Consider the following 16,436-nt stretch of genomic DNA (forward strand, 5'->3'; position numbering starts at 1 on the left):
TATCCCGTGATTGGAAACCAGTTCTTAGCTGGTTGCTCACCATTGTCCTTCCGGCCTGGTTTCCCATGTGATTTTGAATTCTCGTTATCAGGTTCAATATTACCCCCCTCCCCCCACCCCACCAACCCTGTACTTGTCAGCTGTATGTGTGCCAAGAGGACATCCTCCGGAGGAGGGTCAGTTATCCGTTGTGTGGTCTTGCATTTTGCTGGGTGGTCCATTGTCCAAGTCCCTGCGCTGTCGCCAGTCTCGCTCCTGGTGCCTTAGTGGCCCGGCTGCTCTTCCTCCTTTGAGCCAGTTCCACACTTCTTCCGGTGTTGTGAAGTACCATGACTTGCCATTGCGCTCCTTAACCTCGTTGATGGTTTGTCGTTGGTGCTGTACTAAAAGGGTAAAATTCGTAAAGAACCTAATTGTTGCATTCTGGTGGTAAAGGTCTCTCTGTGTGCGAGCAGTCTGTGGAATACCGTCCCGATCGCAATAGTTTAGTACTCCGCTGTCCTTCTCAATCCAAATAACTGATTAATATCCACCACTCAAACTACTTTCATATTTCACTATACTAATTCACCACTAATCCTTTATGGGTTCCAGAGTAGCATGCTGCTCGCCGAAAAAGCGCTTTGACGCCTCATCAGGGGTAGTAAGTGCTATATAAATGCAATTACAATACAAGAATTATGATGGTTCTGGGAGGGCCCCCTGGTTTTGGTTGGGGCTCAGGTGCTCTGTGGGCCCGTTCAATGGAGAAGAAATTGGAAAGGCACTTGGGCTTCAGCTGGTTAATGATTAGGTCCTCTAGCAAGAGGTCCACTGAGGGACCCTCCATCCCCTCTGGTACCCCCCACCACCCTGCGGGCCCTCCCCTCTTGGCCCTCCAACTTTGCGGCCATTATTTTGTGTTGCTGTGATACTTGTTGTTCTCTTCCTTCCAGTTTTCGAGTGGTAGATTGGATATTACTAATGTTCGTTTCTGCGATTGCGACTTTCTCCGAGGTTTTATTCATGTCTGCCCGGATGAGGTTTACCTTTATGGTGACTGTCTATTTTAGACTCCAGGGTCACTCTGAGATCAAGAATCGCCTTCATTATGGCCCCTAGCAAGGGCTCCATTGTTTCTTGGCTCCCAGCCGTTGCTGCCCCTTCCGCCGTCATTTGCCTGGGCACAGCATATTTATTTGGTTTATAGGTCTGGGGTGTGGGCTCCTCCATTGGTCTTATTGTGGCTTTTTTTTATTGGAGGAGGGGTTTGTGTGTTTGCCCCCGCAATTGTTTGGAGAGCACAGATGTTGCTGCCCCTCTGAGTCAGACTCTCGTGGGTCACCTCCCCTTGCTTGTCTATCACTACCAGTGTGTCTCTTTTTGCACAGTGCTGCAAGCGGGATAATGCTCCCTGAGTGCCCGTCTTCTATTTCTCCAATATTTGCTTTCTGCAAAGACCTGGTTCAACGGGTTCTGGCACCCTCCTCGCTGGCCACTGTGCTCCCACTTCTCAGTGAATTTCAGTGCAGTGTGTCTGCTGTTGCCGCTGCTCTTATCTATGTGTTGTCCACCGGTGCCTCCCACCCCCACCGTCCTCAATTGCGATCCTTGTTTTTTTCTTGTCTGTATCGCACCAATGCTGGCCGGGCAAGGCCTAAGGGCATGTGTGGCCAGCCCTCTCACTTTGCGCCAGGCCCCACACGGGGCATTCAAACTTTTCAGTTTCCTCCGGAGCCTGTCGCAGTACATCTTTGCCCCTTTCTCTGTTACTTTGCTCCACAACGGTGAGAAGGGAAGTCGCAGTCCCAGTAGCGGCCCGAACTGTGCCACCAGTGTTCCACCACCCTCCCCCCTGAGAGAGTGGGAGGGGGGCGCTAGTGCTCATAGTGCTAGTCCAATTGAGATGGGAGCCCACCCCACCAGTCTCCCTGCAGGTCAGGGCTCCATCCTTTGTCGACAATCTCACCCCTCTCTCCCATGCTCTTCCTATCAACGGGCAGGAGGAGAGGCCACACTCTCAGCCGTGCATCCAAGCTGCGCCGTGATGTCCCATTCGCGTTTACCTCCAAGGGGGGGGGGGAGAGGGGGGCGCACGAGTGCTCCCAATCTTAGCCGACTGCAGGGGAAAGCCCACTGCACCTGACTCAGTGCAGGACCGGGCTCAACTCGTTGTAGCCAGCCTCATTCTCCGGAGCTCAGGTCTCGGCCTCTGGGACCACCCACTGCAGTCCGGCACATGTCTGCACAGGCCGTGGCGCTCTCAGCAGCCAAGGATCACTGTCCCTTTGTCGACTGTTTCTTGTGCACGTTCTTCACTATTGGAACACCCCGCAGTGCCCTATACAGCAGTGCAGGGCAGATAGCTGGAGGATGGGTGCGAGAGGGTCCTCACCTAGCTCTCAGATTACGTCACCATCTTGGCTCGGTGTAGGATAATTTATTCTTTCTGTTTTTTTACTGTCCCTCTGTTGGAAACCGGGCGACCGGGTTAGCAGTCAACAGGTTCCCAGCACAATGGTAGCTTCGCTCGAGCGGTCGGGGGTCAGGCACCGTGTTAAGCGTACGTCACACCCTCACAATAACCATGCGTTCATCCATTCCAAAAACGACTACACCGTAAAAATTATGAAAGAAAGTAGTTTGTCTTTATCTTATTTTGTCTTAGTTGCAGGTTTCAAAACATACATACAATACCATAAGACTTTTCTTGAAAATAGCAGGTCAAATAAATAATACCACAGTGGGGTTTCAATAAATAGGATCAGGTCATAAATAAACACGGAATAAATATAGGTGCAATAAATACAGATGGCAAATAAATACAGTCAGGCAATAGTACAGTGCAGGAATAAATTAGTGGAAGACAATAAATAAAGCACCCTCAATAACTTAAATAACACCATCAATGACAATTACAGTTCACAACCCTTTCACGAGGTAGTTTGGTTTTACTTCGCCCAAGTACAGCTTGTGGTCATTTGGATGACATGGGGGGTGTCCCACCTAGGTTGGTCAAGGCTGGGCCTGAACTGAGGTAGAATAGGGGTAACCTAAGGATCTGGCTCTCCCAAAATACACAACCCCTCACAGAGGTCACTGCACCAGTCTCAGTTCACCCCTGGCACTCCCAGGCTGGTTCTAACACCCCTCTAGCCCCTAGAATGGTCTTTTAGGGCTCCACGGGGCCTCAGACGCCCCCTCTACCACTTACTGCCCTTTTCACGATGATCGGCTCCGCTCGGCGCCGGGTCGACGTCGCTGGGCGGCTCCGGTTCGATGTCGCTGGGCGGCCTCGGCTCGGTGTCGCTGGGCGGCCTCGGCTCGGTGTCGCTGGGCGGCCTCGGCTCGGTGTCGCTGGGCGGCCTCGGCTCGGTGTCGCTGGGCGGCCTCGGCTCGGTGTCGCTGGGCGGCCTCGGCTCGGTGTCGCTGGGCTGCTCCGGCTCGGTGTCGCCTTCCGGCGTCGCAGGGTCACGGTCTCCCCGCTTCCGGGTGTCTCCGGAGTGCGACCTCCACTCCCGACCTCCGGCGCGCTTCACCTCGATCTCCGACGACTCCGGAGTGCGATCTCCACTCCCGACCTCCTGCGCGCTTCACCTTGGTTTCCGGCGACTCCGGAGGGCGGACTTCACTCCCCCGTCGACGCCTCACCTCGACCTCAGGTGACTTCCTACTCGACCTCCGGTGACTCTCCACGACCTCCGTCGGCGCCCTCAACTCGACCTCTGGCGGCTCCGGGTACGACGTCTGCTTTCTGTCAGTGCCGCTTCTCCACCTCGGGCTCCAGGTCTCCAGGCTTCTCGACGTCAGGACTCCAGGAAGACACTGCTGTACAGGTCAGGAACTTGCTGTTCTTCCTTTGTAAGGCCTGTTCCAAATGTTCAGGTCCTTAAGATGGTTTTCCTGGTCTTGGTCCCACACAGGGCTCTAGGCTGGGCTTGGTCAGTAGGGACTAGCATCAAGGGTGGGTTTCTGGACCCCACTCCAAGCACTGGTTTCCACCCCTGCTGCCTTACTCCTTCCTCCTTCTGAATCTCTGTCCTCTCTCCTCTCTCCTCTCCAGTCAGGTGCCAACTACCAACTGCCTCCCTGAGATGGCCTCCCAACATTCTAAACTGCCTCCCTCTGTCCCAGGGTTCTAGAATGTTGCAGAAGGTTCTAGAAACCTCTAGTGTGTTCTGGCTATTTCTCAGGTGACAATGGGTGGCCACCATTTTGTGTCTCAGGCCCTCAGACAGAAGTTCCAGGGGTAGGGAAAATGGCTCCCTGACCCTGCATCAACACTAAAAAGTCTGGTGGTTCCCAAAAAGGAAAAATTATTATAGGGTATGAGGCAGAAGTGGGACAAAATAAATAATGATGAGGAGGGACCACCCAAAGGGCTGACAGGTCTAACACGCGTCCCCCCCCAGCTGAAAGTGGGGAGAGCTACCCAACCCCTTGGGAGTTCTCATCACTAAGGCGGAAATACCTTGAGAGACCGTCTGCATTGGCGTGGTCCACTCCAGGCTGATGTTCCACCTGAAAGTCCATTCCCTGTAGGGAGATAGACCACCTTAGCAACTTGGGATTCTCCCCCTTCATCTGCATCAGCCAACGAAGGGGTTGGTGGTCGGTCTGAACTAGGAAGTGCAAGCCAAACCGGTATGGCCGCAACTTCTTCAGAGCCCATACCACGGCAAAGGCTTCACGCTCTATTGCACTCCACTTCTGTTCCCTGGGAAGTAGTCTCCGGGATAGGAAGACCACGGGTTGATCCAGACCCTCTTCATTGAGCTGCGATAACACTGCCCCAATGCCATGTTCCGATGCATCCGTCTGGACAATGAACTCCTTGGAAAAATCTGGGGCCCTTAAGACTGGGGCCTCGCACATGGCTTGCTTCAGTTTCACAAAGGCCTGCTGACAAGCCTCCGTCCAGACTACCCGTCGAGGTTGCATCTTGGACGTAAGCTCCGTGAGGGGGGCCACAATGGTACCATACCCCTTCATGAAGCGGCGGTAGTATCCTGTGAGGCCCAGAAAAGCTCGGACCTCAGTCTGAGTCTTGGGGGGGTTCCCAGGCCATAATAGCCTCGATTTTCGCCTGTAGGGGTTGCACCGCTCCCCTACCCACCAAGTGTCCAAGGTACACTACCGACCCCTGCCCGATCTGGCATTTACTGGCCTTGATCGTTAACCCAGCTTGTTTCAGGGCCTGGAGAACAGTTTGCAGGTGACGCAAGTGATCCTCCCAGCTGTTACTGAAGACTGCAATGTCGTCCAGATAAGCAGCAGAGAAACTCTCCATTCCGGCAAGGATCTGGTTCACCAGACGCTGAAACGTGGCAGGGGCGTTCTTAAGCCCAAAGGGCATCACGCAGAACTGGTAGTGGCCCTTGGGCATGGAGAAGGCTGACCTTTCCTTAGCTCCATCAGTCGGAGAGATCTGCCAGTACCCGGATGTAAGGTCAAAGGTACTCCAATATTGGGCAGCTCCCAGCCGGTCAATCAGTTCATCCGCCCTCGGGATCGGATGAGCATCAGTCTTGGTTACTGAATTCAGTCCCCGGTAGTCCACACAGAACCTCAGTTCCGGTTGGGCACCCGGTGGTGCAGCTTTTGGTACTAGTACCACCGGACTGGACCAGGGGCTGCTGGAAGGTTCAATCACTCCTAGCTCCAGCATCTTAGTGACTTCACTGTGAATGCTGGCCTTCACCTTGTCTGTCATCCGGTAGATCTTTGACTTCACAGGTGGGCTGTCTCCTGTGTCCACGTCATGGACGCACAGGTGAGTCCTACCCGGAACAAGGGAGAACAACAAAGAGTACTGCCCCAGGACCTGGCGGCAGTCCTCCTGCTGTTCAGGAGTTAGGGACGGGGAGAGAATCACTCCCTCCACCAACCCATCCTTCTCTTGAGACGCAAATAAGTCGGGGAGAGGCTCGCTTTCCACGTCCTCTGCTCCGTCAGTCACCATCAGCAATATGACTTCAGGCCTCTCATGGTGGGGTTTGAGGCGGTTGGCATGCAGCACCCGTAGGGGCTGACGAGGGGTCTTCAGGTCCACCAAGTAGGTAGCCTTACCCTTCTTCTCCAACACCTCAAAGGGTCCTGACCAGCGATCCTGGAGGGCGCTAAGCTCTCCTGGTTCAATCACCCACACCTTCTGGCCAGGCTCCAACTCCACCGGGTGAGCATTGTGGTCATACCACGCCTTCATCACTGCTTGGCTGGCTTCCAAGTTGTCGGAAGCTTGTTTCCACAACTTAGCCATTTGGCTCCGGAAGGCCAGCATGTAGCTCACCACGTCCTGGGGAAGCTTTCTGGGAGTTCTTTCCCATCCGTCTCTCACCAGGCTGAGAGGTCCACGCACAGGGTGCCCATACAAAAGCTCGAAGGGGCTGAAGCCCACTCCCTTCTGTGGCACTTCCCTGTAGGAAAACAATAGACAGGGTAGGAGGACGTCCCATTTCCTCCGCAGGCTTTCAGGCAGACCTCTGATCATGCCTTTCAAGGTCTTATTGAACCTCTCCACCAGACCATTGGTCTGGGGGTGGTAAGGAGTGGTGAACCGGTAGGTCACTCCACACTCCTTCCACATCGCCCGCATGTATGCTGACATGAAGTTGGTCCCCCTGTCGGACACAACTTCCTTGGGAAAACCCACTCGGGTAAAGATTCCCATCAGAGCCCTAGCCACAACAGGTGCGGTAATGGTCCTCAGAGGTATTGCCTCTGGGTATCGTGTGGCATGATCCACCAAAACCAGGATAAACCTGTGACCAGCTGTAGTAGGCGGATCTAATGGACCCACAATGTCGATGCCCACCCTTTCAAAGGGGGTGCTAACGACAGGAAGTGGTTCCAGGGGAGCTTTCAGCTTCACCCCTGTTTTCCCACTGGCTTGACAAGACACGCACGTCCGGCAGTAGGTGTCGGACGACACTTTCATCTGAGGCCAATAAAAGTGTGGGACAAGCCGGGCAAAGGTCTTGTCTTGCCCCAGGTGTCCTGCCAAGGGGATCTCATGAGCCAATTCCAGAAGGAAGGCTCGGTAACGTTGAGGGACAACCAAGGCCCGTGACGATCCGTGCATGGGTGCCTTGGGTTCACTGTAGAGGAGGCCATCCTCCCAGTAAATATTATAGTTCCCCTCAACGTTCCCTGCTGCCTGGGCTTCGGCCTGTCGCCTCAGTCCCTCAAGGGTAGGACACTCCTTCTGGCCCCTGCAGAATTCCTCCCTGGTCGGCCCTCCCTCCACGTGCCACTCGGCCGGGATGGGTAGGTTCTCCAGTTTGGTAACATCCCCCTCCGCGGACTCCTGGTCCACCACCTCCGGTGGCCTATCCGTCACACGGGGCGCGGATGCCAAGGCAGGCTCCTCCTGTCCTCGGTTCTTCCCTTGATTGGCTGCCGGCGGTGCCTTTGTTCCAGGCTCCCGCCTAAACGAACTCCCCCTCCGGGTAGTCGCAGACCTGGTGCTGACACAGGCCCAGTCAGGTGTACCCAGCATCTCAGCATGAGTCCGGTATTCCACCTCCTTCCAAGCATTATGCTCCATGTCATTCCCCAGCAGACAATCGACTGGCACGGCAGGGCTTACGGCAACTCGAAGTGACCCTGCAACCCCTTCCCATTCAAATGGAACCTCGGCCACCGGATAGTGGCCCATTTTGCCATCCGCCATCGCGGCAGGGTGGAGTACATGGGGAATCACCTGCTCTGGAGACACCAGTTGGCTACGTACCATAGTCATACTGGCTCCTGTGTCTCTCAGAGCCTCCCCTCTTTGGCCATTGATGGTGACCCATTGCCCATACTTTGTGGTATTTGCGGGCACCTGGATCTTAGGAACCATCTCCCGTTCTCCCAGGGACACTAAAGTGACACCCGCCCACTCCCTTCCCTTATCTAAAGGCATCTCCTCCCCAAGCACTACACTAGCTACTCCGGGGGCCTTTCCTCCAATGGGAGGGGGTGGTCTTTTCGGGCACTTCACATCTCCCTTATAGTGTCCGACACCACCGCACTCGTAGCAATGGACAACCCTTGGCTGCTGACTCTGGCCAGGATTAGGGTTTCTGGGTGGGTTAGCCCTAGGGGTGAATCCTGTTCCTTTCCCTTGAAAATTATTTTGGGGGCCTTTAGAGAACTCTGCTTTCTTTTCCCCTCCCTCTTTCTTCTGGGGGGTGCCCTGTCCGGTCTTTTGAGAGTCCCCTCCAGTCCCCCTTGTGGACACCCGGGTACTAGCCCAAATGTCCGCCTCCTCAGCAAGCTTCCGGGGATTGGTCAGCTTGCTATCCACCAGGTGTTGACGCAGTTCAGGGAAACATTTTTTGAGCAGGTGTTCCTTCAACATCAAATCAAACAACCCCTCGTAGTCCCTCACCTCACTGCCTTGTATCCAACCCTCTAATGCCTTCTTTGCATAGTCCAGGAAATCCACCCAATTCTGTGTGCCCAGTTTGTGGCTACCCCGGAACTTCTGTCTGTACTTCTCGGGTGTTAGTCCAAACTTTCTTACGAGCGCCACTTTCATGGTGGGGTAGTGGGTCTGCTCATCCTGCTCCAGGGCCAATAATGTATCCCTGCCAGCTGGAGGCATGTATTTATACAATCCCCCTCCCCAATACTTCTCTGGAACCCCATGGGCTCTTAACGAGACCTCATAGGCCGCTAGCCACTTGGCGATATCATCCCCTGCACTATAGCTAGCTACTATGTCTTTTGGCAGATAGGGTTTGGGTTCCCTGGTGATTTCTTTGTCTTTGCTGCCACCATTAGGAACAGTTTGTGCCCCGACTCGTAGGATCTGGAGATCTATCTCCTTGAGCCTCAACTCGTGAGCCATCCTCTGTTCCTCCTTCTCTTTCTCCAGCTCCGCCAACTTCCATGTGAGCTGTCTTTTCTCCCTCCGGTCAGTTAATTCTACTTCTGATAAGCCGCCACTAGAGACACTGCTGCCCTTCCTTGAAAGTGTTCTGGGCCCCTCTACTAGGATCCCCACCTCAGGTTGGTACAAACCAGCCCCCTCGCGGTCAGTCTCTCCATCCCTGTCCTCCTTTTCAGCCTTACTTTCTCGTCGTGCCTCCCCCCAAGCCCTCAAGCTGGTTTGGAGCTCACCCTTCTTTGCACCTTGGGGACAAAACACCCCCTCTCGCTCACAAAACTCCCTGAGTTGGGCCACAGTGTAGGTTTCCACATCCTCCAACACAAACTCCATTTTGCCCACTCAGGATAGAAGACAGTTGCTTACAGAAGCTATGCAGGGGGGTACCTTTTGTAATACCTCCTCCCACCACCAGAAGTAAATTTGGAAAAAACAAAGCTCAAAATTAGGAAGTCCGCTTGGAGAAAACTCCCGGTGTAGGCCTATGGACTACCCAAAGTTATTGTCGAGTGGACGCAAGCACAGCTCAATCCCACCACTGAACACCAATTTTATGTTGGAAACCGGGCGACCGGGTTAGCAGTCACCAGGTTCCCAGCACAATGGTAGCTTGGCTCGAGCGGTCGGGGGTCAGGCACCGTGTTAAGCGTACGTCACACCCTCACAATAACCATGCGTTCATCCGTTCCAAAAACGACTCTACACCGTAAAAATTATGAAAGAAAGTAGTTTGTCTTTATCTTATTTTCTCTTAGTTGCAGGTTTCAAAACATACATACAATACCATAAGACTTTTCTTGAAAATAGCAGGTCAAATAAATAATACCACAGTGGGGTTTCAATAAATAGGATCAGGTCATAAATAAACACGGAATAAATATAGGTGCAATAAATACAGATGGCAAATAAATACAGCCAGGCAATAGATACAGTGCAGGAATAAATTAGTGGAAGACAATAAATAAAGCACCCTCAATAACTTAAATAACACCATCAATGACAATTACAGTTCACAACCCTTTCACGAGGTAGTTTGGTTTTACTTCGCCCAAGTACAGCTTGTGGTCATTTGGATGACATGGGGGGTGTCCCACCTAGGTTGGTCAAGGCTGGGCCTGAACTGAGGTAGAATAGGGGTAACCTAAGGATCTGGCTCTCCCAAAATACACAACCCCTCACAGAGGTCACTGCACCAGTCTCAGTTCACCCCTGGCACTCCCAGGCTGGTTCTAACACCCCTCTAGCCCCTAGAATGGTCTTTTAGGGCTCCACGGGGCCTCAGACGCCCCCTCTACCACTTACTGCCCTTTTCACGATGATCGGCTCCGCTCGGCGCCGGGTCGACGTCGCTGGGCGGCTCCGGTTCGATGTCGCTGGGCGGCTCCGGTTCGATGTCGCTGGGCGGCCTCGGTTCGGTGTCGCTGGGCGGCCTCGGTTCGGTGTCGCTGGGCGGCCTCGGTTCGGTGTCGCTGGGCGGCCTCGGTTCGGTGTCGCTGGGCGGCCTCGGTTCGGTGTCGCTGGGCGGCCTCGGTTCGGTGTCGCTGGGCGGCCTCGGCTCGATGTCGCTGGGCGGCCTCGGCTCGATGTCGCTGGGCGGCCTCGGCTCGATGTCGCTGGGCGGCCTCTGCTCGATGTCGCTGGGCGGCCTCGGCTCGATGTCGCCTTCCGGCGTCGCAGGGTCACGGTCTCCCCGCTTCCGGGTGTCTCCGGAGTGCGACCTCCACTCCCGACCTCCGGCGCGCTTCACCTCGATCTCCGGCGACTCCGGAGGGCGGACTTCACTCCCCCGTTGACGCCTCACCTCGACCTCAGGTGACTTCCTACTCGACCTCCGGTGACTCTCCACGACCTCCGTCGGCGCCCTCAACTCGACCTCTGGCGGCTCCGGGTACGACGTCTGCTTTCTGTCAGTGCCGCTTCTCCACCTCGGGCTCCAGGTCTCCAGGCTTCTCGACGTCAGGACTCCAGGAGGACACTGCTGTACAGGTCAGGAACTTGCTGTTCTTCCTTTGTAAGGCCTGTTCCAAATGTTCAGGTCCTTAAGATGGTTTTCCTGGTCTTGGTCCCACACAGGGCTCTAGGCTGGGCTTGGTCAGTAGGGACTAGCATCAAGGGTGGGTTTCTGGACCCCACTCCAAGCACTGGTTTCCACCCCTGCTGCCTTACTCCTTCCTCCTTCTGAATCTCTGTCCTCTCTCTCCTCTCCAGTCAGGTGCCAACTGCCAACTACCAACTGCCTCCCTGAGATGGCCTCCCAACATTCTAAACTGCCTCCCTCTGTCCCAGGGTTCTAGAATGTTGCAGAAGGTTCTAGAAACCTCTAGTGTGTTCTGGCTATTTCTCAGGTGACAATGGGTGGCCACCATGTTGTGTCTCAGGCCCTCAGACAGAAGTTCCAGGGGTAGGGAAAATGGCTCCCTGACCCTGCATCAACACTAAAAAGTCTGGTGGTTCCCAAAAAGGAAAAATTATAATAGGGTATGAGGCAGAAGTGGGACAAAATAAATAATGATGAGGAGGGACCACCCAAAGGGCTGACAGGTCTAACACCCTCTCTGCCAGAATATGCCTGGCCTTGATGGACAGTAAAAATAACAAAAAGCCCATTCGTTCATCCACTCTAAATAGGGTGGACAGCCAGATGGCTTACCTGTGATGGCACCTACTCCATTGGAGGACTTTTTACACCGATAGAGTACATTTTACTCCTTTGGCATAAAACCTGTGGTGCACCCAACTCAATATCCGGCAGACAGACCTAGAGCATGGCGGCATGGGTACTTGGTCACCTTTGCATTATGGTGCAAGGGTGTCTGTGTTAGCGCTAGACAGAACACCGTGCACCAACACATGGAGAGCACAGAAATGCTCCATATCTGTGTAAATATGGAGCATTTCTGCTCTCTCCTTTTCACACAATGCAGCAAGTTCCTTTGCTGTGCAGCATTGGTTGAAATAATAGTAAATGTACCCCAAAATGTTTGGAAAGTCATCTTACCACTCCTCTTCGAACAACCATCATCACTGTAGCAATCACACATTCACTTGTCTCTTTTTTTCAGAATGTATTTCTTTCTGGAATATGAATATCAAAAGGAACAAATCCTAACGTACTTAGAACAAATCATGTATCTGGGAAAAACTGTGCATCCAGAATACCTTGATAACTATATATGACTTAAACTTCTGTTTCTTCCACTATAGTCAAAGTTTATATTTTAATGTTCGGTTTTGAAACAAGTTTACGCATATAAAAATTAGTTTCAAGTGAAGTACTTTTTATTTACAGATGTTACTAAGGCTAGAAGCGTAATAACTGACTATTTTTTTAATCCAACAGATGATGAATGCATTAAATCAGAAAATGAAGCTACCGAGTTTGTACCTTGTACAAAGACAACAGTGCAGGACATATGTTCATTATGGACAGTTAACACCGAGGCTCTTCAGACCCCACCAAGGCAAAGACATTCTAATCTACGACTGCCGTCAGGAAGCTACTGGGAAGAAAGAGAACCAAATACTCCTCAATGTGAAAGTGGTTTCAGCACTTCTAAAGATTTCAGTTTAAAAAGAGAAAGGCCCAGACTAGAAATGTCACAGAAGCCTTACCAAACTAAGAGTAATTTGAGGAATTCACTGTTTAGTCAAGGTCTTCCAAACGCACAGCAAAACCAGGCTTTGTGTACTGAATTTGACACAAAAAACAGTCATGAAGGAAAACTTCTTAATCTTGCAGAACAAAAGTCCACCGCTAGGGGACATTCATGTACTGAGTGTGGGAAATCCTTTCCTTATAAGGCTCAACTTTTTAAGCACTACACAACACATACAGGTAAAAAACCTCATGTTTGTGAATTTTACTATAAATGTTTCAGTCGCAAATACCATGTGAAAAGACACATGAGAATGCATACTGGAGAGAAACCATATGAATGTGGTGAATGTGGGAAAAGATTTACTTGGAAAGAAAGTTGTAATCTGCATGAAACAAAGCATCTTGGAGAGGTGTCACGTACAAGAAAAATCCAGAAGGAGTAGAATGACTAATTTAGAAGTTAGTAAATACTTAAACGGTGATGATAAAAGAATAGTTACAACAATTCATGTTGATATTGGAGGTAGTGCTCTGAGGAGGACAAAGTGTCAGTTAATAAGGTTACCAGAAATGGTTTTTATCTTTCCTGGAGTAGAAATATTTCCTGAAATTCCTGGTATGTATGAAAGTAATACTACATCTACCTTTTGTTTTCCCAAAATGTTTCTAGCAGCCATTTGCTGTCTGGTGAAATTGGTGATAAGGACCTTGTGCTGATCTGTTTACACTAGCTTTTCTTCAACATCTCCAGACACTTTTGAATGTATGTGGTATTTGTAGAGCGCAAACCTGACAAAAAACCCAAACTGGTAGACCAGGTCACCTCAAGGTGGGACTACCCCAGACTGGTCTCAGCCTAGTTGGGCATCGTCCGTGAGGTATAGCTTGTTTCCCCTGTCACATTGAGCATGGGACCCTCATCGAGGCCTGGTCATTGCAATCCGAGCGTGTGTTGAGGAAAACAGGCTTATCAGACAAAGTAAAATACCATTCTGATATAGTCCACGTTTGGCATGGACAGCTCGATATTCGCCGACCTGGTAGCTATTGAGTGTTCATAGCCTGACTCCCAAGCATAATCTTTACCTCTGAAATTCTAGCAACATTAGATTTAGGATCTCGCAGTGTAGGGTGTGAGCAAGCTTCCATTTTAGCCTGAACACCTGTGCGTCATTGTCATAAGGCTAGCCATATATACAGCGATGCCACATAGGAGTTCTCTGAAATGCTGTCTGTGCACAGTTTTCTTTCCTGAGCAGGAGTGGTATAGGTGTCACTAGCTGCCAAAATCTTGTGCTATTTGTAGCACCTGTCAAATCTTTACACTTTTGTCTGTGTGGGTTTCACACATTACATTGAGCTCTATGTTTTGGGACTGTCTCAGAATTGTACTGGAACATGGGATTTAATGATCAAAATAGAGGCCTGACTCTACCAATATTGTCAATTTACATACCATTTTAAGAAGTACAGGATGCACATCCTAAATTGTGTTGCGTCGCACAAGCACCTCTGGAAAGTTTAGGAAATGCGGGTCATACTCTCCCAAATCAACTCTAGAAAAATAAAAATAGCTACACTTCAGTTTTACGATAACAGTGGACGAGAGAGGGTAGACATGCCACGATACTCCAAGGATTAGTCGTGTGGAGGTGATTTCTCTGCCAAAGTTTTATATGAACCACTCAATATTTATGGTGCTTTCCTGCTCTCGCCCTCACATGAGGGAGAGGTGTGGTGCAGCGAGCGGCTGACTCCAGAGTGCGGAGCTTACGGTTTAATCGCCGGAGTCAGCTCAACTCTGCATCATATGACTCTGGGCAATAGCTCATTTAATCTCCCCTACGGCCCGCAGCGCCTTGAAACCTTAAGTGATGATACGTTTGCACTTCACGAGTGAGTTATCATAACCATAGATGTTAAAATAATCAATGACGCTCTTTGCATAATGGACAGCAGTGACTCTTGTCTCCTTGTCATTCAAGACAGTCAAGCACTTCTCCCAACTCAGAATCCTATAAGATTGTACGAGAATTAAAGGCATGCACTAGACTGGTTCCAGGCATACCTATCGAACCGATCCCAGCGTATTAATCTCTCTAATTCCCCCCTCTAACTCCATGTTGCTGCAACAAAGATTACCACAATGCTCTATCCTGTCATCCGCACTATTCAATAACTACACAAACCCCTCTGTTCTCTCCTACGAAGTTCAAAGACTTCCTTCTCGAAGCGGATGACGCCCAGCTTGACTTGCAAATCAGCTCCACCGAAGGCTTTACAAACCTTTCAAGATCCCTCATGGTCCTTCAATCATGGATGTCGATCCATCACCTCAAACTCGACACCCAGAAAACAGCTTTCCTTCTATTCTCCCAAAATTACTTCAACCCCCCCTGACACGGCCTGGGTAGCCACCTCAAAACTGATTGACTGTAATCCAGTGCTAGTAGGCTAAATCCTATGCTTCACCTTGGACACTAACATTAATCTTTGCACTCCTATTAACACCATAGGTAAGAATGCCCACCTCCAAATCAGACCTCTCGGAGGGATCAGGCCATGAACTCCTGCAGAGTTTTAAGACAGTCGTTGCTTCTCTTAAAACCCTACTTTTGCAACTCTCATTTAACAGGCATTACCCAAATCTACCATGCCCCTCTAAAGGCAGCCTTAAACTCTGCGGTACGTTTAGTATCCGGAGAGAAACAATCACATAATCCCTATCCTAATTTCACTTACGGAATCCATTTGTATTATCTGGAACCCATATTGTTTACCCTCCCCTGTGATACTCTGTGATGACAGGGCCTGAAGAGATTTGAGGAAGTTTAATACTCTTAGGTAACCTAATGTGCCCTATGAAAAAGATAACGCAAGGCCTGCTCTAGGACACCTCATGTGACGAGCATTCTGCTCGCTTGCACAGCAACAGTCCCGTACATTTATGGCCACATTGATGCTTAGACCAAGAGTCTGCACTTGATTTGGACCGGTATTGTGCAAATACTGTCTGCTGACGCACACGCAGTTGGCATGCGGGAATCCCACCAGCTGCCATACTGCATCATGGATATAACACGAGATGTTACTCTGCTCTGATTGCTTATACGCCTGATGATTATGTAATTATTGTATCTTCTGACCAGTCACGTACCATGTATTTGTCCATAATAATGAAGAAATCCTGTCTTTTGTGTACTTTAATTGGATATGCATCAAACACGCCTTTGTGGTTTTCATATATTATCTACTGGCGGTCGCCAGTAGATAGTTATAGTTAGGACCGAGTTCCCATACCAAATCTGAAAATTCTATTTTGAATAACTTTGGCGCCGGTTGACTTATCTTCGTGAAATTTTCAAAACTAATGGGGCGCTCCGCTCAGCTCCTACCCTGAAAGTCTCGGGGTGATTCGTCAAGCGGGGGCTGGGAAAAAAGGGGGGGCCCAAAACGCGTTTTCCCCATGCATTTTCCCATAGTACCTTTAGTCGAAGGTACAGCCCGAACGGCTGAACAGACTTACTTGAAATTTGGCAAAGAGGTAGTCCTCAGGTCAGGCATGTGCCTTTTGCATATATGGTGTCAATCTGTTCAGTAGTTCCTTAGAAAATTGCAGTTAAAAGTACATAAATATCTATATGCGCGCACCGTGCGCGCACGGGGCGCGCACCAAATGTCCGCGAGCATAATTCTGATTGGTGGTTAGATGTCAGTCAACATTCCAATCGGTCGAAATCAGGAAGTGTCGGACGCCATTTTGTGTGTGACAGTGAAAAAGAAAGGTGGAGAACGTGAAAAGGGGGCAGGGTAGAGAGTACCTGACCCCCTAGCCTTTGTCAGGGGGTCCCTGAAGGACCCCGAAGGGTGAAAAAAACATTTTATTTTTTTCAAAAAATCGCGGGGTGCGCGCACCCCCCAGCCGCCATTTTGAGTTTTAGAGGCAGAAGAGAGCTAAAAACACAAGTGGAGAACGTGAAAAGG

General features: G+C 50.8%; 1 protein-coding gene across 1 annotated transcript in view; it reads left to right on the forward strand.

The window, feature by feature from the left end:
* LOC146813464 (uncharacterized) overlaps positions 1–16,436 on the forward strand; it is an 89,577-nt gene that overhangs the window by 59,588 nt on the left and 13,553 nt on the right. The window contains exon 6 of the mRNA XM_085620231.1: positions 12,195–12,689. Coding sequence (XP_085476357.1) covers positions 12,195–12,689 — 495 coding nt within the window. The remainder of the gene's footprint in view (positions 1–12,194; positions 12,690–16,436) is intronic.

This window comes from Triturus cristatus, chromosome 7 (genome assembly GCF_964204655.1).
Source record: "Triturus cristatus chromosome 7, aTriCri1.1, whole genome shotgun sequence".
Lineage (NCBI taxonomy): Eukaryota > Metazoa > Chordata > Amphibia > Caudata > Salamandridae > Triturus > Triturus cristatus.